Here is a 21,272-nt window from a genome sequence, read left to right as displayed (position 1 = left end):
GTTACTGGGGCGGAGGGGGCTGGGGATGAACTCCTGCCTGCAGCAGGCATCAGCCCAGGGTTACCGTGGTAATGAATAAAAAAAAACACTCTCCAATCAGAACAATGACAGAAACTGCCCTACTGATGACAGCATCTACTGTGACATCAGGCAGCTGAGCCCACTGAGACTACAGCTCCATAACACAGTCCAGCCTGGTAAGAGATGAGCTCTCGTCAGGTTAAATCGATTCCTCAATGCCTGCTGAAAACTATCCCAGAGAACACCCACAGGAATGCAAATATTCCCTTAGGACCGCAGGCCTTACGTTTCAAAAGCCTTTAAAGCTAAGTTCGAAGTACCTACACTTTTGGTTAAATACAGAAAGTCAGAGAAGCAAACAGCTAACCAGATATGATTCTGTGATCGATTAGGTCTGCCTGCCAACATGTGCCCATTGCCTGGACCCGACAACACTTCACATCGAAGGCTGGAGGCCTAGGTGTCTCTCAATACCGAGAATGTAAAGATCGTACTTGTGGTCTTGGCAAAAGTGGTCTTGGTCTTACTAACTTCCCTCCCAAGAGCAAACTTGTACGCAATGAATCATGGGATTGGTCTTGTTTGACGATGATGCAGTCTATGCATCTTTGATATTTGGTGGAGGGCAAGAACGACATTCCAGGATTTTTACAGTCCTTTGTACTTCTGTTCATAGTACTAGAACTGGCCTTCGGCAATGGAAGATGATGTAAAACGGGTACATGAGAACACAAGTATGGTGAAGTATGCGTATTGAGAAACACCCCTGTTTTAAATTTCTACTCAATTAACCGACAATGGCCATATCAATGTATGGTGCCTGTATGTGGTAGTGAATACATCAACATCACTTTCCATGCTTGGGGGTAAGTAGTAATTCCTAATTGTAAATAGCAGTCAAATAATGAGTCTGATGCCTGGTCTCCACACAGAGTGTTTCCTGGAATAGACCTTAACTGAAATAACAAACCACAGCCTAGCTGGCTTCCGTTAAAATACGCCTCAGAAATTGAGCAGGCCTCTGTCATGCAGTTAGCACGTCTCGCGTTGTACAGTATCTGCAGTCAGCAATGCAAACGTCATGATTCCCGGCTGCATCTGCGCACACCTCTCTGTGCTGACCAGGGGCGTTGCTAGAGATTTTGGGCCCCATGAAAGCATATCATATTAGGCCCCCCAGTCCAAACCAATCCAGTTATTTTCCTAATTTTTTAGGGCCCCTGTCACTCAGGGGCCCTTGGAATCGTCCTAGCTTTCCTCCCCCTTACGGCGCCCCTGGTGCTGACACACACAGACACGCCGCTTAGCGAGCAGCTCATTGTCCTGGTGCTGTCAGAGGACGCCACTGACCTCGGCTGCCTGTCGATAGTAAATGCTGAGGGGGCTGCAGGTCAGTCACGCAGGGAGCCCCTTAAGTGCCCTAAAACGCTCAGTCTGAGGACTCACTCAGCACCGAGGACTTTCACACCCGTCCAAACAGACAGCAATTCATGTTGGTAATTAACTGGTGCCTGCTTGATGCATAGCATGCTAAATAGGCACCTTCGACAAAATCAGCTCTTTAATCGACTGAAACAAGAAACTCGTATTTCACTTACAGTAAATGGGTGTTCAGTCTATTTATTTTTCTAGTTTAAATTTATAAGGAGGCTGTGTTTAAATTTACTGCCTAATGCATTAGTGTTTTAAGTGAGTTACATAACAAGGAAAGACTTTTTTGAGCGGGATTAATTTGCTAATATAACTATTACCTGAGCCTGCGTGTGCCCATCCCTCCCTCCATCCATCCATCCATCTGTCCATCCACTTTCTGTAACCACTTGTCCTATTCAGGGTCACGGGGGGTCTGGAGCCCATCCTGGAGGCTACTGTGCAAAGCAAGGAACAACCCAGGATGGGGAACCAAGCCACAAAATAAGTCTGTATTGACTTTAGGGGTGGGAATAATATTGATTCTATGATTAATTGTGATCCTGGTCTTCACCATTCAATATCGATTCACAAAATCACAAAATCGATGTAGTTAATATATACCTTGTCCCCATGACTTTGAAAATTTTCTGCTTATCATATTATTAGCGCTATTTTCTCTCTCACCTATAGGAGGGTTGCAATAGTGCTGCGCAAACGCCTCGTGCCGCCATCTTGGTGCATTTTCAGACATGGTAGCGCGATACTCTGAGGACCTGAATGCAAACAAGACAAGTAGGGCTTTAATCTAACACCGGTCATATTCAGTACGCTGCTTATGGTGACACGAAATAAGTTTATGTAAAAGCAATATAAATGAAAAAAAATAAAAGCAAATGATGTTAAGAGAAAATGGATATTATTGGATGTGTCCTGCTGTCAGTTATGAGAATATTGTTAATATTCTGTTTTTTCAAACATTGTGGGTAACATTGAAGCAAAGTGCATGAAAGTCTGGAGGTATAATTTATTTCTAGCTGGATGCAAGAACTGCAGAGGAAGAAGTGTGGACAAAATGTTTCGGTGTATTCACAGGTAAGTACAAGAACAAATTTCATGCCACCTTGATGTCATCTGCAAATTTCACCAGTTTACTGTATATATTGATGTCTATATCATTTATGTAAATTAGGAACAATAGTGGTCCTAAAATTGAACCCTGCGGTACCCCACTATGAACGCAGGCCCACTGTGACATTGTGCCTCTTATAACTACTCGCTGCTTCCTATCCGTTAACCAGTTATCAATCCAGGTCGCTACAGTTCCTAAAATACCTGTCGCTTTGAGTTTAAGTAAGAGCCTCTTGTGGGGGACAACATCAAAAGCCTTTTGGAAATCTAAGTAGATGACTATATTTGTACATAATTGTTACTCCATCAGAAACTGAATTGCTACAAAGTATTTGTGTTACCAGTAAGTGCATTCAGGGGCAGGCTTCCCAAAAGTTCCCGTTTGGTTCCAACTACTGTATGTAAGTTGCTAAGGTTGTTAGCAACTATGTTTTTGGGAAATATAGCCCAGGTTGCAGGAGACCAGTAAACAACATTACAAAGTATGTGATACTTACATGGACAAGAGGCTTCTGTGCTGCCTGTAGCCTACTTCTGGTTAGCTAAACAAATATCTAATCGATACTGAAGTAAATAAATAAATAAATCAGAAGTACAAATTTATAACAAACAACACATTTAAAAGCTATTAATGAGCTTGTAAAACTGCTTATGGGCATTTTTTTGACCAAACCAAGTTCACATACCTTCTATGTAAACACCAGAGAACAATTTCTAATACTAAAAACATGCATTCTATGGCACCTTCAAATGCCCCTGTATCATGCCCGTTTCCTTGGGGTACCTGATCTCCTCCCATAGTCCTAGAACAGGGGTGGCCAATCTTATCCGCAAAGGGCCGGTGTGTATGCGGGTTTTTGCTGCAACTCCCTAATTAGATTACTAATTAGAGGACTGATTGGCTGAAGAGTCCTCACACCCGAGTTTGAACAGCTGACCTACAGGTTATCCCAAAAACCTGCATACACACTGGCCCTTTGCGGATAAGATTGGCCACCCCTGTCCTAGAACATGCAACCAGCCCAACGGTATTAAGCTCACTAGGCATCCAGCAGTCATCTAGCAAACCTGTTAATGATTAGGTGCTGCAGATCCAAGTTACAATTATGGATCAACTGCAAAAAGCAAATGTATTTCAAAGGGAACCACATAGTGTGTGTTTCACATAACTGATTCGAGATTTGATAGCCTATAACATTTGGCACCACTGCCACTTCAGACACTTTTTCTTTAGAATACAATCAGTGATACTTTATTTCTAATTTTATTTTGAAATACAACATTGTTTGGTAGAGGCGCCGCCTTGACAATGAAGAGGTCAGTACATCTCGGACTTCAGTTCAATGTACAATGAGATTGTTCCTGTTTTATCACAGCTCTAGCGTCTATGATTATAATTACTTAAAGGTTTTAATGTGATTCCCATATAGTACAAATAGTACAGCGATGAAGCGTTACCTCTCCCCCTCCCTTGTCTCTGAATCCACCGGCGTTAATCGTCCAATCAGAAAATTTCTTATGCAGTCTTACCATCCCAGGCAGCAGGATGTGTGCAATGGGGCGCGTGCGGGGGGCAGAGAGGGGGAGAGTCCGCCTTCCGCTCGCATCCCTTTCTTTTCATACAGGCTGCGCAAGGCCGGTGAGAGACGGCAAATCGGCTGCAATCGCGCTTGGGGGAAGTGATTTGTCGCACATGTACGGGAGGATAAAGTCGCGTATTAATGCAGAGACCCAGGAGAGTTCGATGTAGTTTTCAGTTTACAATAGAATCATTACATTTTTCTTGACATTAAGCATTGCATCGCACAGGCTGGGATATCCCGACGACGCATCCCCAGGTTTGCCATGTGGTCTAGGTGCTGTTTTTAAGGGTGCCAGGCGGACGACGTAGACCTTTTCGCCGGCTTCCACAAACACACCTCGCCTACATTCATACAAGTGGAGGCGATGCACCTGTACGGAGCCGGCTTGCACTTTTCATCGCCCGGAGCTACCGGATTCAACGCTGCGCTGCTGCATTTACGATTGATTAAAGCGCGGTGCTGGATCACACATTATATCAGGGATCTTGTCATAGGCGTATGATACTAGGAATATAGAGCAAATGAAATACACAAAGTTGTTTTTATGTATCGATCAGCTTGAAACAAGGATAGGCGTATTAAAAGATGTCCGCAATAGTAATGCAACAGCAACGGCAGACGGAGCTTTGACAAAACATCGAGCCTCCTCCTTTTTCGTTAAATTTTCAATTTATTTATTCATCCGAAACCTATCTACCCTAGATATAATAAGAAGATACAGCATTAACAAATTAAACGAAGCTTGTCAGTGTATCGATGAAGAACCGAGGGGATGACATAGCCAGCAAATCTGCAGCGACGTTAGTGGTATTGTTTTTATCTTGCGAACTTGTGGGGGAGTACTATTGCGGTGTCATGGTACATAATATGTGGGTCTTACAATATCCTAGTATGTTGGTAATTTCGTGATAGTAGCTACATGTTTGGACTGTTGCATCTGAAACGTGGACACGGCGCGGTATTTATTATTCTAAATAACATACGACAAAGATTTTCCTTGATAAATATACAGTGTCGGGGTAACAGATTATACTGTGTGGGTTTTAGAAATCTAATGAATACAGATGTGTTAAGTTCCGCCCTTCAACGTTATGCATTGAATATAGTCTGAAATTAATATTTGAGAAATAATCATGCCGAAAGTGGTACAAAAGTGGTGCCACCGGGCCGCATAAAGTTGAGCCGGATCACTGTCACACTGCGCGTGCATGGTTCTCCCGTGTAGCCGGCGGCTGCCTGTGCTCGAAGCCCCCGATGGTGCTGACCCAGCGCTGGGAGAGGCTCGCAACCCGCAGTGTGTTCCTCGACCCGCCGTCGCGACTGCGCTCCAGGATGCTGCGGCAGCTCCTCCACGAAGGACTCAGGACGTCTTTCTACAGGCTCGGACACTTTATCGCCAACCACCCGGTCTTCTTCGCCTCGGCGCCCGTGCTCATCTCCATCCTGCTCGGCGCCAGCTTCAGTCGCTACCGCATCGAGGAGAACGTGGAGCACCTGTTGGCTCCCAAGCACAGTTTGGCCAAGATAGAGGGCAACTTGGTGGACAGCCTGTTTCCCGTCAACAGATCGAAGCACACGCTGTACTCGGACCTGCAGACGCCGGGGAGATACGGGCGCGTGATCGTCACCTCCGGGCGGGGAAGCGTCTTGGACCAACACCATGTTGATCTTATTTTGAACGTGAGTAGTAAATATGCTGAGTAGAGCAGCCCTGGGGTGTGGGGGACGAGTGCTCGAGTGTGGGTAATACGCCTGAGAGCGACCTGTGGATGTGGAAAATGTCTCTAATTTTAAAACCACTTATCTTGCCATACATACGTCATAATTAATTCTTGCCACCAAAGTCACATAAGGGATCGGATAATCAACACTTAATAATAACATTTTCGTAATCATTTGATTTATCGCGGTTTTCACCCAGCAGTTTTATTAAATATATGGCTATGGCTCAACGAACGACTAAAGCATATACGGCTCTGGTTTAGTCATAAAGCCAACGTTAATCACTCAGCTATCTGTCTTCCAACCGTCTTTCTAATGCGGGTTCACGGGTAAAGTTAATCAGCAGGAGAGGAAATTAAACGGTATAGAGCAGGAGTAGCGAACCTGATCGGGGAGCCGCTGTGGGTGCCGGATTTTGGGATGACCTCTCCATCAGCCAGTAACAGTGGACCCCCAAGACTGGCGTGCAGAGCCACTGCTTTATTATTGGCTGATTGAGAGATCATCCCAAAAACCCGCACCCACACCGGCTGCCCATGGATCAGGTTCGCCACCCCCAGTATAGAGACTGAAGGCACGTGCTTAAGCGTGCAAGATGTACGTCCCAGCATCTCACCCCCGACTAAAGGAGCGGAAACTTCTTAGACAGGTTAAGTTTAAAGTTAAAATGCCCGTTAGCACATAAAAAGCAAAAGCATCGCATAGGCCCCAAAGTATTCTCAGTCCTATCACGTCCCTTGTGGAAAAGCTACGTGAAAATCTCAGAAGCGGGTTATTATTGACGCGCATGCCTGATCTTTGCATGCTATGCGTTCAAAACTAGTTGTTTTGCACCTGTATCGAAAGGAGGTAGGTTTTTCCTCATAATTTATGGGAAATTTTCTTTATTTCATTTTAAGGTCACCCTCATCTATTATGATTTTATTTATACTAGCTTGCTTTAATTTATAGAAGAGCGATGCACTTTTAAAAGCCAAGTGGTCAGTATGGCGTGAGAGCAGAGCCCTGCACTGGTGTCAGATGGGTATTTCAAGCAGTGAGGGTTGTCTGGCTCATCATGCTGCAGGCTGGCTTTGCTGTCAGTGCAGGTGAAGCGTTTGTCGTCCTCCTGCCTCATGTTTTTTTAAAAATGAAATGCAGTCTCTGCTTCTCCACTCAGTGTACAGCATGGCCTACTTCACACACCAGCACCCCCCTTGCTTAGATTCGTCTCTCTCTGATTGGAAAGCTTTGTAACCCCTACACTCATTCTCTCCAATGGGAGTACAAAGTGTCATGTCATAAGATGAAAAAAAAACAATGTGACACACCCCAAATCTTACAGGCCCACACCATTAGCATGATTAAGAGGACAACCCAGAGAAATGTCACCTGGAGGCACTGCATATGTCTCCTGATTTTACTCTGTGTCTGCAGTGAAAGTAAACCAGCTGAGGCTGTGACTGTGTTTTTGCTGCATCAAGCCACGCACAGAATCCTCATCCAGTGACACTTCTCACTGCACTATAAACATTACTTACTCCATGTGCATCTAGTTACATCCTGTTGTGCACCGTGGCCACGCCCGTACAAAATACCCATCCAGTGACACTTTTCACTGCACTATAAACACTACTTACTCCATCTGCATCTTGTTACATCCTGTTGTGCACCGTGGCCACAATCCTACAGAATCCTCATCCAGTGACACTTCTCACTGTGCTATGAACAATACCTGTTACTCAGTCTGAATCCAGCTATATCCTGTTGTGCTCTACAGCCACACCCCTTGGTTAATGACCATCAACTCTCAGCCATCAATCTAAAACCACATCATTTACCCATTCAGCATCCAGCCACACCTCCCCATGTTACACACAGCAGATTTGAGCTCTTCCCCAGCCTGCACAGAGCCACTCCCCTCTTTCACCCTGCATCAGAATGCAGGCCTCTTCCTGGCGCATAAGTACTAGTGAGCATTCAGCCACTGCATCATAACGCACCACTGCTCACTATGCATCTAAAGAGCCCTCAGACCTGTGGTGCACTAAAAAACAGACCATAGTCTCACTGTGTCAAAAAATAACACCTCAAACATGACATCATGTTCATTCCCACTGGATTATATCTCATTCACTCTGTTTACTTTGCTATATCCATAAATCACAACCTGATTCTCAACACCAAACACTGAATTTTGTACTGCGTCTTTCTGCATCTGAAAGCAATTTCACTGTAGTTCTGTACTTTAAAATAAAACTACACAGACTTTCCAGGAAAAACACCAGGGTAATCATTCTGTTCACTGACTCATTTGCAGCACCGTCTAGCTCCCACCTGCTTGGTCTAGCCCAGCTTCACACCACAGTAAGAGTAAAAGTTGAGATTTTCTACGGTGTGACGGGAAGACCTGCCCAGGTCCTGAAATATTTAATGAAAAGGTCCTCGAATACAGCAGAGGCCCACTCAGAATGCGGCTGCGGAGGCACCCTGGAAAAGCACCAGCGAGTGAGCGAGAGCGCACCTTTCTGAGCTCGGCGCTGGAGTCAGAATGACCTCATGCTGTAAACAGTGGTTTGAAAATAAGCTTTCTGCTGCAGTGGGGGCAGGGAGGTGACAGAGAATCTATCTACTCATCACCTACGGCAGCGGGGGGGTGGGGGGGCAGAGATTTAGCAGGAACTACCCTGACGGTACCACTGACCTGACGCTGGTCTTCTCCTGCTCTCCATGGATCCTCTCTTGTCCGTTGCAGCTCCACAGCGCCATCACCCGAATCCAGGTGGACATGCTGGGCTTCAACTACACCTTTGCACACCTGTGCCTGCTGGATGACAGCAACAGCTGCATCGTGGATGACATCCTACGTGTGTTGGAGGAGCTGCGGGTGTGGCGGGCCTCCAACCGGACAGTGCCGGCCCTGCGCTACCCCATCACACGGTTGCGCGACGGCCGCGAGGCCTACATTGGCCACCAACTGGGCGGGGTGCAGAGAGTTGGCCGCGATGGGGCCGCAGTGCGCTCCGCCCGCGCCCTGCAGCTCACATACTACCTGCAGGCGGCCGGGGCGCTCAACGAGGCGGTGGCGTCACGCTGGGAGACCCAATTTTGCCGCACACTGGAGCGCTTCCGGGAGGCACACCCGGAGCTGGGCCTGCTGCCCTTCACCTCCTCCTCGCTGCAGCGCGACTTCCAGCGGAGCAGCCATGTGGCTGGGCGCCCCCTGCTGGGCGGCCTAGCGCTGTGCGCGCTGCTCGCACTGCTGTGCTGCTCCATGCGAGACTGTGTGCGCTCCAAGCCCTGGCTGGGCCTCCTCGCCTTGGTCACCGTGGGTCTGGCCACCCTCACTTCGGCCGGCATCGTCAACCTCACCGGGGGCAAATACAACTCCACCTTCTTGGGCATCCCGTTCATCCTGCTGGGTGAGTCTGGACTCCCTAACTTCATGTCTGCTCATTTGTAGTAGCATCATTTCCTCATCATCATCTTGATTCTGCTCCACGAATATTAGTGATATTTTACTTGTAGTAGGGATGTACAGATGCTTCTCACGTTATGATGGTTTTACTCACGGCATTTTGACTTTACGGCGGTGCGATAGCGATGCACACTCAGTAGTCACATTTGAATTGAAATCTGTCCCTGGGCTAGCAATATACCGTACGATACTTTGTACTGGTGCCAAGCGATTCCAGCATCCACCAGTCACACTTCCAGTCTCTTTAGCCGTCGTGATCATAAACATCTCATACACCATTTAACGGTGCATCCTACAGTGTTCTTTTGTGTTTAAACTTGTATTCATTTATTTACTTTTCAGTTACTGTTATTTCCTTAGTTACCATAGTTATTTATTACTCGTATACCAGTAGTTATTTATCACATGATATTCATATTTGACGATATACACTTATGATGGGTTCATCAAAATGTAACTCCAACGTATGTCAAGGAGCACCTGTATACCAGATAACTTCTGAAAAAACATTCCTGAGTTTCTGTTTCCATGCTCTAATTCCAGTTGCTAGTTATTAGTTAGGAATTGGCATCATGTGTGGTGCAGTGACACATGACACTGGCACTCCGGTGTCTCCATAATGCTGCATAAATGGATCCATCCACCCTCCCCCAATCACGTCCCCCCTGCTGGGGAAACATCCACTTTGACATGTTCTCTAATTCATCCAGGCGGCTGCTCTCGCTCCTTTCTCTCTCATCAGTCTTGTATCTCTTGTGTCTGAGTTAATGGCCACCAGCTACAGCCGCGGACATCAGTGATGACATTGATTTCCTCTAAAAGCAGGGAGCCGGTGCCTCCACCAGTCAGATGCCACAAACTGAAGCCAGACGGACCTGCACATAAATACCAAGTGTTTGTAGGCATTTCCAGTTTAGTTCATTTTTATCGCAAAACCAAACTAAGACTCAACAAATGGTGAAAACCAAAAGCCCAGGAAAGCACTGGCATCATGAAGACAGAAGGAGGCCAGCACCTACACACAGCACACACATCCAAGGCGGCTATTACACCCCCTCACAGGGGAAAGCCAGGCACATTAAGACAGGCAGTCACACCTTGGACAAGAGTGACAGACAGAGGAAGACAGTGGAGCACAGCAGGAGGGAGAGACCTGAAGGAGAGCAGGAGATTAGTAACAGCAGGAGGGAGACTGCAGAGACTGAGCAGGAAAGAGAAGGACTGGAGAGGAAGAGCAGCTTGTATCACTGTGCATCACACAGAACGTCCACCATCATCCAATAGCAGAATCCCGGCTGGCCTTCCTCACCCCGCAGCATGCTCTCCAGCTCTCTTAGCCCTTTCATCGCTCCCTCAGTCTCCCTAATAATCACCTTCACCTCTGTGACAGCTCTCCTATAAGGGTGTGCTCACTCTGGGCCCTGTTGCCCTGTACTGGGCCCGAACACAATTGTACCTGTCCCCCCCGCATCCCTGCTGGTTTGCACTTACATTGCACTTAACGATCCTGGCCCAAGCATGCTTTCGTCATCACTGTGCGACTTTTAGTTGAAGAAAACATTACAAGGAAATCACTATCACACAGCTGAATGGGATTCATGATTAATGTCCTTATTTTGTGGCTTATTTGGCATTGCTTTTGCCGCAGTGACACAACTCTCTTTAGTTTAGATTTTTTATTTAATTGTGCTGATGTATAAGAAGATATTTTACCAAATATTTGGATACTCTTATCAGCCCAAATTTCCAGCAAACACTGCACCTCTGGCTTAGGCCAAAGTAATCCTGTCGCTACCCGATCTGTTATAGCCTACTTGCCCTGTACAGCCTACCCGCCCTGTACAGCCGACCCAATCCGTTCCTTCCGGGTGCTAGTAGCATCATTGCCGTCATGTCTGTGTTCTGTGCTTGGGGACAGTTAACGATCATACTAGATGTGTGTCATGTCTGAGTCCAACTGAACTGTGCTCAGGCCCAAACTCTTCAAGTGGGTTCGTGCATGGTTTAGCGTGGCCGGCTACAGTATGGAGCAGTCACACTAGTGAAACAACCTAGACTTTGGGGGTCAAACGTGCTCTGGCATGGTACAGATTGTCTAGTGTGAGTACACCCTAGCTGCGAGTAGAGCTACACTTTGAGTAGAAACCTGTACTCCTACTGAGTATAGAGCTATACTCCAACTGCGTACAGAGCTACACTCCAGTTGCATCAGCCTCCCCCACAGTGGTAGGCCCAGTAGGAATGCTGTCCTACAGCTCTTGTCCAAACTCTCACCATCTCCCATGGTGAAAGAGCACAGTGGTAATTATGGTGTGGCCCCTCCCCCCATGAGACAATGCTCATGCAGCCGGCCCCGAGATGAAAGCGCCGCTCTGTAATTAGGGCCTTTATCGGCTCCGCCCGCACCGTCAGGCCTCCCTGCACGGCTGAATTCCATTACTGAGACATCAGCCCGTTAATGGTTGCGTGAGCTCCTGTCCTGCTGCTGATAGGCCATGGAGGGGAGGGGCCCAGGCACCCGATTGGCCTAATTATTACCCCATTTCCAGAAAGCTATGACTCATGCTGTGGGACCCACTGCAGCATATATTCTTGTAGCACTCAATTCACGCCGTCCATCACTGTTTAAGGCCATTCCATCCGTAGGACCGTCGCCTTCCGCAATATCTGTCCATCGTAGTTGTTTGTTGCCACGGATCTCGTTTTATATGCGTCCGTGTCTCATGTGGGACGTCTGTGGCGTGGGAACTCGTCAACTTGTGTACCCATGTGAGCACCACACCGCCTCCCTTCACGCCCCCCCTCCTGGAGAGGGACCACTGCTTTTAAGTACATGAACCCGGGTTTCTCAGCCTCTTGTGGCGGGGGCTCAGTGTTCAATCAGTCAACATCAATCAGTGCTCAAGCAGGGTGAGCCCTCAGGGTGAGCTGAGCGCTCTCCAGTGCTTGAGTCTGAACGAGCTACTGCTGACCAAATGGCCAACTCGCACCAACCTCCCGGGGCTTCCTGCTCTCGCAGGACATGGGATCAAGCTCCCTGTAGGAGCAGATGAAGTGTCACAGCCTGCTAGGTTCTCACCTGCGTGGGTGGAGAGCAAGCCCGGCCATGCCGTGGCTCCCCACGCTCCTGCTGGCCCAACACCCGGGATCAGAGCTCAGATCCACATGCAGTGATATCGGCAGTGAGCCGACAGTCCCTCGTTCATTTTTGACAGTGAGCCAAGCCCATATCACACGCTAAACTGTTAGGTAGGAAAGGCAAAGCACTGAGGGGAAACTGAGCAGTGGGGGTCTTGTGTCTAGAAGTGAGTGCACCCCCTGCTGGTGGAGAGACTGTGTGCAATGAAGCACAGCCCCGTTACTTTTTTGCAGCCCTGTTTCAATGCGGTTTAAATGTGCTGCGTTGGCTTTGCATTTTACAAATGAGACAGCCAAAGACATGAAGCAGTAATAATGAAATACCCACCTATCCCAGGTTATTTTTAGCCACCCAAACTCCTGCATGAGCTCTGCCTGCTTGTTCTCCACCAATCACTCCTTGTTCTCTGCAGCTTTGGTCACCCCCCCCCCCATCTCCCTTGTTGACATCCTCTACGTATTGCTCCCACCCCCTTCCCTCTCTGAGGAACTCTCCTTAGCAGGCAGCCTAAACTGGGCCACTGGGTCAAACCTGGAACTGGTTCTATTAATATTGGAAATGTTCCCAGTAAACCGACAAACACACACACACTCCTATATCAGCACCTATATTACTCATGGCAGACTCACTCATATGAGTGCTGAAAGATGACGCTGTTTGGTGGCTTGTTGGCGGACACTGTGATATAAAAGGGGAAATGTGATCTACTTTCACCTCCTCACAATACCTTTAGTTCCAAAGATGGCAGTGACCCAGTTAAGCTGCCTGCAGTGTGCCAGTGGCCTCTCAGCCCCTGTCAGTGAGTGCAGTGTGAGGGAGAGGAAGGCCACCGCCAGGCACAAAAGCTCCATCTTAGATAAGTGGATAATGTGCCTGACTAGAACATGCGGTTAAGAGATAATTCATGGGATCCACATGCTGGTCAACCGTGGGAGGCCAACCGTATACACAGTATCAGAATGACAGACGCTGACTGCACGCGTAACTCTGCATGTACACACATGTTCCTGTCTGTCTGCAAGCTCGGCCGGCCTGCCTGACTCTCTGTCTAGGCAAAGAACTTGCCTGCTGTTCCTTGTTCCATAATTTACGCTGTGCTCCCAAAGAGGGTGGATGCAGAGACGAATGTCCCCCAGCAGCCCCTTCCATCACCCCGGCTGACAGGCCAGCGCTCTGACCTTTGTCCTCCTGTCCCATTTACTATTTTGCCTCATCAATGATTTGATGTTTCTGCTACAAATTTCACGGTACAAGCAGAGGCAGCCACTGGTGCATGAATGGTACCAGCCGGGGGATTTGCTGGCACGGGGAGTATGCCTGGCGTTTTCAGGGCAGAATCCTCATCGACCAGGGGGCTCTGCCTCTGCGGCTCCTTCCCCCCACCCACCAAGATGGACCCGTAAGTGCTCAGCCTGAGAGAGTCACTCAGTGGAAGGCCCAGCCGGAGGCACTCCTTCTCTCACACTGCAGACACCTCTGCCCGTCTTTCTCATCTTGAGAGGACGTGCTCGTCTCGCTCGCTCTCCTTCTCTCACCTCTTCATACAACAGTAACACTCAGACCTGCTGCGGACCCCAATGATTCACACACCCTGAGAGTCGGCGAGGAGACTCTGCTGAGTCATGACTCCCTCTGAGAATCCCGGCAGTAAAGCCGCGCACACTGTGGCAAGCACACCAGCCCCCCTGCATAAACACAGTGTATGGTACCAAAGGAAATAATGCACATTTACACACAGACACACTAAACACATGAGGAACATTTCTCCGGGCATTTGCATAGGATCAAAAACCAAAATTTGCAAATTCGCCAAATATCAATGGCCAAAAACAGGCCAGTCCTGCAACCCTAGTCTTCCAGCTAGCAGTCAGCCTCTTCTCCTCTTCCTCTCCAGGACACGGCTTGCTGGGCACCTTCGAAATGCTGTCATCGTGGCGCCGCACGAGGGAGGACCAGCACGTGAAGGAGCGTGCGGCGGCCGTCTTCTCGGACTCCATGCTGCCCTTCAGTGCAAGCACCGCCATGTACCTGGTGACATTCGGCATCGGGGCCAGCCCCTTCACCAACATTGAGGCTGTGCGCCTCTTCTGCAGGAACACCTGTGTGGCCATCGTGTTCAGCTACCTCTACGTCCTCACCTTTTACGGTGCCAACCTTGTCTTTGCCGGCTACCTGGAAAACAACTACCAGCACAGCCTCTTCTGCCGGAAGGTGCCCCGGCCAGAGGTGCTGCAGCAGCGGCCCAGCTGGTACCGCTGTCTCATGCACACGCAATACAACGAGGAGGCCACTGAACCGGGTGACCTCCGTGCTTACGAGCGCCACCTGCTGGTGTCCTTTGTGAAGCACTACTACTGCGACTGGATCACCAACACATATGTGAAGCCCTTTGTGGTCCTCTTCTACCTGGTCTACGTCTCCTTTGCCCTCATGGGTTACCTGCAGGTTAGCGAGGGCTCTGACCTCAGCAACATGGTTGCTACAGAGACTAGCACCATTGCCTACACGCGGGCTCAGCAGAGGTTTTTCAGCAGCTATAGCCCCGTCATTGGTTTCTACATCTACGAGTCCATCGAGTACTGGAATGCCAGCGTGCAGGAGGACCTCCTGGAGTACACCAAGGGCTTTGAGAGGATCTCTTGGTTTGAGAGCTACCTGGGCTACCTGCGCAGCCTCAACCTGAGCTCCACACTGCCCCGGCACAACTTCACTGAGCTGCTGCGGAATGGCTTCCTCAAGCAGCCGCAGTTCCTGCACTTCTCCGACGACATCATCTTCGCCCGCCGCAGCGACGGCGACGCCGACGTAGCCGCCTCGCGCATGTTCCTTGTCGCTAAGACCACCGAGAACAAGAGGGAGGAGATGTCAGTCTTGCTGGACACGCTCCGCCGGCTCTCGCATACTTCTCGTGTGAAGTTCATTATCTTCAACCCCTCCTTTGTCTACATGGACCGCTATGCCGCCTCCGTGTGCGCGCCACTTAACAACGCCTGCATCGCCGCCCTCTTCCTGCTCTTCTTCTCTGCCTTCCTGGCAGCTGACCCACTGGTAAATGTGTGGCTCACGGTCACTGTGGCCTCAGTGGCCTTTGGGGCGGTCGGCTTCATGACCCTGTGGCGGGTGGAGCTGGACTGCGTCTCCGTCCTCTGCCTGATCCACGGTGTGAACCATGCCATTGACGCTGGCAGCCCCCTGGTCTCCACGTTCGCCTTGGGCCGGGACTACACGCGCACCCGCTGGGTGCAGCAGGCGCTTGAGCGGCACGGGGTGCCCCTGCTGCAGACCTACCTGTGCTATGGCGCTGCCCTGCTGCCCCTGGCCGCCGTGCCGTCCAATCTGACCCGCACACTCTTCCGGTGCCTCTTTCTCACAGCGCTCATCACTCTTTTCCACTGCTTGGCCATCCTGCCTGTGGTTCTGACGTTCCTGCCACCATCCAAGAAGAAACGTAAGGGCAAGAAAGCCTCCGAGAACAGGGAGGAGATTGAGTGTGTGGAGATGGCAGATAGTACTCGCGTGGTTGACCAAATTACCACTGTTTAACTGGCAGAAGCAGAACCACCCAGGATGGGCCAGGGCACACAGTATGGGAGGAGATGATGACAGCATCTGGCAGGGCTGGATTGCAGAGCTTCATATATGGAGATTAGTGTGAGTGGAGCCAGTGACCAAAGTGGGTGTGGCCTGATATGAGGGTGGGTGAGTCCCAGATTCCAGCCTGCAGTGGTCCAGTGCAGTGTCCACAGCATTAGAGATTAGCAGCTGGTGTAAAGGTTTGCAAGTCACTCCTGAATATGGTTTGGACAGCATTCAGAAATGTATAGCTTAGCGTGAATTAGAAGTATTCGTTCGCACGTTTCACCATCTGTGATTTGAACAGTAATAGGTACAGCATATGGTCCTGTCTCTGTCAAGTGAACTGGGTGAAGGACAAACACGGATGCACTGCTCCCATGTTCGTGATTGTTGTATGTCTTTACTGGACTGTAGATCTTGTTGTCATAGTGACCTATTACTTCAGGCATTTCTGTTGAGGTTGGCTGAGCTGTCATGATGAAATGCTGTTCTAGGCCTAACTGTAAAAGTGAGTGTCTTGCTTCCTGTGGTGAATTTCTCATGTAAGACCTGTGTTACAGTGTAGAGTCATGTCTGGTTGAATTTTACAATGGTGAAATTCAGTCCAGGGAACGCAGTGACAGAGTCTGACCAGTTGAAATACCGGAATAGGCAGAGTTTAGGCAGAGACATCAGCTGGGTACTGGTTGGGTGGATGAATGTCAGAGCAGCTGTAAGGATCACAGGGTATGAATCGGTGTAAGAGCAGAACCGCAGACTGGCATGGTTACGGTTAGAGCCTTGGTTATGGTTAGGGCCTTGGTTACGGTTAGGGCCACACTTATAGCCTTGGGTGGATTGTGTAGCTGGAGTGTGTGAGTCTATACATTAAAGTTGAATAACTCCACATTAAAGTGTTTAGTGCCGATGACTTATGCAGCACAACTAAATATAATTATGATGTGGACTAGCTGAAGTATAAAATAAATGTGATTTACTTTATAAATTCTGTTCATGTAAACTGAAATTATATGAAAACCACCCCAGTTACCCTCCAAAATGACAAATTGTGTCGACTGCAGTTTCTTTTAGGAAGTGCATCTACTTAATGATTCTTATTTATTAGGTAGTCTAACGTTAATATATACAGATCGAAACATCCTTTGCCAAGTACAGTTACTCACTGCGAGGAGTGTGCATTCTGGTGTATGATTTTTTTTTTCTGCAAATACTGTCAGCACCCATTTGAATGCTGTAGAAAAGCTACCTGAAAATACAACATCGACCTTGCAGAAAATCAATGCCGCATTGGACAGTGTTGCTGAGCTGCTCAGAAATATATTCTTTGGAAAGATCTATGCATCCATCCTCCACTCATGGGGGTCTGGAGCCTGTCCCAGGCAGCAAAGTGCACGGGGCTGGGGGACACCCTGGATGGGATGCCAGTCCATCGCAGGGCCCAAACACATACTGTCATTCACTACTGGGGAATTAGAGACTCTGGCGTGCAAAGTCCACACACAAATAATATGAAGGCTAGTGTTTTTAAGGAAAAATTTATTTAATTTAATGTTCGTCATTGAACACATAACAGAACATGTCCATGCAAAGCTAGTGGTCTGGAGTTCAAAGTTCTATAAGCATGATGTTTGTCCATCAGTCCATCTTCCATAGTGCCTGTCCAGTTTGGCACTGGAGCCAGTCCCAGCCAGCACAGGGAAACAGACCTGGAGCCTCCTTTACAGGTTGCCCATCCATTACAGGGCACAACGGAACACGCTCAATCGCACGGGTGCACAAAGAAGGAAAGAGTCAAACCCACAGCCCTGGAGGGCTTTCCTTCTGCCAAATGTAGTGCTTTTTATAGCATTGGGATGAATGGATAGATGGATGAATATAGCCCAGTAATTAGACTTGCTTTCGGCGTAAGAAGGAAAGTACCAGAGCTGCTATCCATTAATCAAACGAGTTTCTAATGTGCTATTTGCTTCACTTGTACGTCGCTTCGGACAAAAGCGTCGGCTAAATGATGTAAATGTAATCAATACGTGACTGGCAGCATGCTCCAGGACGGACTGCTGGAAGACGGCCTGATGGATAACAGTCAATGGTCTTACGTAGGTGATTACGGTCGCAAATGGTTCACGAAAGTAATTCCGGTCTGAGACACATTACAGTCCTAATGGGAAATGCGGGGCTAATACTGTTGAAATATTAACCATTGCCAAAGGAAATATTTGTTTTGCAGGAATTTAATGATATTGTCAGCTAATTACTGTGACCATCATATCCTGACTCTGTTTATTGATCCAGATAATCAAATTCTCACTGGGGAAAAAATGGTCATGGGAGTTTTACCCAAAAATGTTCTGAGGGCAGAAAGAAAAATGATTGGTTCAGAGAGATAACAAATCAGATTGTACAGGGGGTGGGTCCAAGCCACTAGAGGAGGCGGGACCAACCAATCACATTGATTATCTCAGATGCAATCATTTTTTGTTCTGCTCTCAGAACATTTTTGTGTAAGTAAAACTCCTATGAGCAAAAAAACACTAAGGGACTTTACCTGAATTCTCATAATGTAGTGCTTGAAAGGGGAACTTTGAAGTGTCTGTGTGGATGTAACCATTACATTACGGTAATGTTAGTCAGTAGTGTAGATCTGAAGCATCTAAACTCTGAGAGAACCCTCATGCCAGCGCGCTATCAGGGTTGGATTTAACGTAGATGTGAGATGCGCTCGATTTCGCATCGATTTCGGGTCTGTGTTTAAACATAGGAGCTGCTTGCCCAGTTTTGGGTAATTTCATATTATGCAAAGGAAGGCTTATCTAAAATTGATATATGTTCTGCTGTGGTCTTTTTCATTATTCAGCACTAAAATATCAGTTATAGTTTTTGCTATTCTTTATCGTCATTTTGAGTATACTAATGATGAGCTTCTAATAGATTTATTAACAACCACATTGAGAATAGCTAGGAGCACTTGGGAAAGCAGGAATAAGATTGGTCACTGGGAAGGGCAGGCTGGCATGGTCATAAACACTCAGAAAGCTGGAAAGTGCCCACAGATTGTTTGGGGGTCGGTCCGTGGTGGTATCTGCCTGTGAGCAGCGCACCAAACATTTATTTATTTATTTATTTATTGTCACATATTCACTTAATATAATAACCCTTTGCAGACAGAGCTACGCATATGTGAAGGCATATATGGGTATATAGGTGGTAGGGGTGTAACGATACACCAAAGGCACGATTCGGTTCGGTTCACGGTTTTGGAGCCTCGGTTCGGTTCGGTTCGGTTTCTGTTTGCTGTGGGTTTGGGTTGATGTCATCTTAACAGCAATGCTAAGGAACAATAGATTCACTTAATAACAAGAACAACTAAACTTTTTCTTTATTAACTTTGCCATCACATTTTTAGTACAGTCAGGATACCTGAGTAAACAACAAAAATTAAATAAATACCTCCAATATAGACTAGTCAGAAAAAAACAATTCTAATAACTTTAGAATATAATATTTAGAACAAAATTTAGAACAAAAGCTCATCATTACTAATACAATTTAATCAAATGTGATAAAATAAAGATGTGTTTAAATTGGTTAAATTAGTTAGAGACAAGTGACGTCAACCTCAACTATGGGCAGCAGGGGGCGTGAGAGTACCGCGGTACGCCACGAGAGTTTCGCGATACGTATCGTGGTTGGTGTATCGCGATATTTCGGTTCGGTTTGTAATATCGTTACACCCCTAATAGGTAGGTATGTAGCCAGGTGGGTTTCAGTGTAGGAGTTTACCACTGTGGGGCCACTGAGACAGGGATATACCACTGCAGAACAGTCTGGGGCTGTAATACACTACCGCAGAGTGAGAGACCTGGTGTGCCTGTGAAGTAAATGTACCATCATACTCTCTGTAGATCACAACATCCTGTAGATGTGGTCTGGGCTGGAACATAGCATTGCGGAGTAAGCCAGGGCCGGGCTTGCCACCACAGAGGCGTTCCGGTCTGAAATGCCCCACCTCAGTTTTGTTGGTCTTTGTGAGCTCTCTCTTGAGGGTTCTCTAGGCTTATGATTTGAGCGGCTGTCTGTGCTTGAAAGCTTCTACCCTTTAAGATCTGTAAAGTATACTTTCTTGATTGCCCTCATTTTATAAATGAGCTCTGCATTTAGTGAGAGAGCTGCAGGCGTCTGATCTCTGTAAACCCTGCCTCTAGTCGCCCTGTGCACCTTCTGTCGTTACCGTAGTCCCGGGGTTTTCAGCTGCGTTGAGACGATGCTGTATGCTGTGAAGCTGTGGATTTGTGGCCGTGTCGGGGGGTCGAAGGGAGGGTGGCCGCTGTGTTATGCTGTGTTTGACGTTCTGCAGCATTATGCAGGTAAAATGAAGGCATGTGCCTGCTGGGACCCCCACTGTAGTGTCTCTGTACCGGCAGTGAACATGCTGCTCTCTGTTAATCCAACACACACATTTACACATGTACGCACACTCACAGCACTGATCACTGGATCAGACACACAGATCCTTTTCCTACACACACACACACACACACACAAATTCACACCTGTGAATTTCTCCCTCTGCACAGACACACATTCATAATTGAAATGTCACTGTTGTTACTTCTGACAAAGACCCTGCCATTTTTTGTAACTGTTTATACAAGTTGAAGATGAATAAAGTAAATCGTGTTAAAACAGTGTCACTGCCTTTGCCAATGCCTGTCACATTCTTTTCAATAATGCCATTTACCTATGAATGTAAGGTATAGTCTGTGTAGGCCTGTTATGCATTTTGTGTGGAATGTGGCATCCCCTAGTGGCCAGTATGCAGTACTGCAATTGAGGGGTCATGGTCTTGAATAGTTGTTTGTGTTACAAGGAAATCATGCCTTGCACTTCAACCAGGTGAAAACATTTGCCATTTCACTTGGGAAAGGACGCCACACAAAAAACAGCCTCTGGACAAATACACAATAGGGAGAGGTATGGCAGTGAGGGGGCTGAGGGGAGGGGCCAGCTATGTGATGGCTTTTTAAGCAAAGGTTATTCATGTTCCCACACCTTACTGGGGCAGGTAAACTTGCACCTGTGCTCCCCTTACACTGCTCATTTTCAGCTTCCAGGTTTCATTGCTGGGGGTGTCTGTGAAGAGGTTTTCTGCTCTGTCCTACAAAGCCAGTGTGCAGCAGGAATTTCCCGGGGGTCCTGTGAACATAGAGCAAATGTAGTCAGAATGGCAGCACTG

General features: G+C 47.7%; 1 protein-coding gene across 1 annotated transcript; it reads left to right on the top strand.

The window, feature by feature from the left end:
• Positions 1–4,150: 4,150 nt before the first annotated feature.
• On the top strand, positions 4,151–20,730 carry ptchd1 (patched domain containing 1). The gene is made up of 3 exons (XM_023800674.2): positions 4,151–5,825; positions 8,602–9,268; positions 14,358–20,730. The coding sequence occupies exons 1-3, from the start codon at positions 5,400–5,402 to the stop codon at positions 16,004–16,006; spliced, it is 2,742 nt and encodes a 913-aa protein (XP_023656442.1). The 5' UTR covers positions 4,151–5,399; the 3' UTR covers positions 16,007–20,730.
• Positions 20,731–21,272: the final 542 nt, after the last annotated feature.

This window comes from Paramormyrops kingsleyae, chromosome 4 (assembly GCF_048594095.1).
Source record: "Paramormyrops kingsleyae isolate MSU_618 chromosome 4, PKINGS_0.4, whole genome shotgun sequence".
NCBI lineage: Eukaryota > Metazoa > Chordata > Actinopteri > Osteoglossiformes > Mormyridae > Paramormyrops > Paramormyrops kingsleyae.
This window is presented reverse-complemented; position numbering and strand designations above follow the sequence as displayed.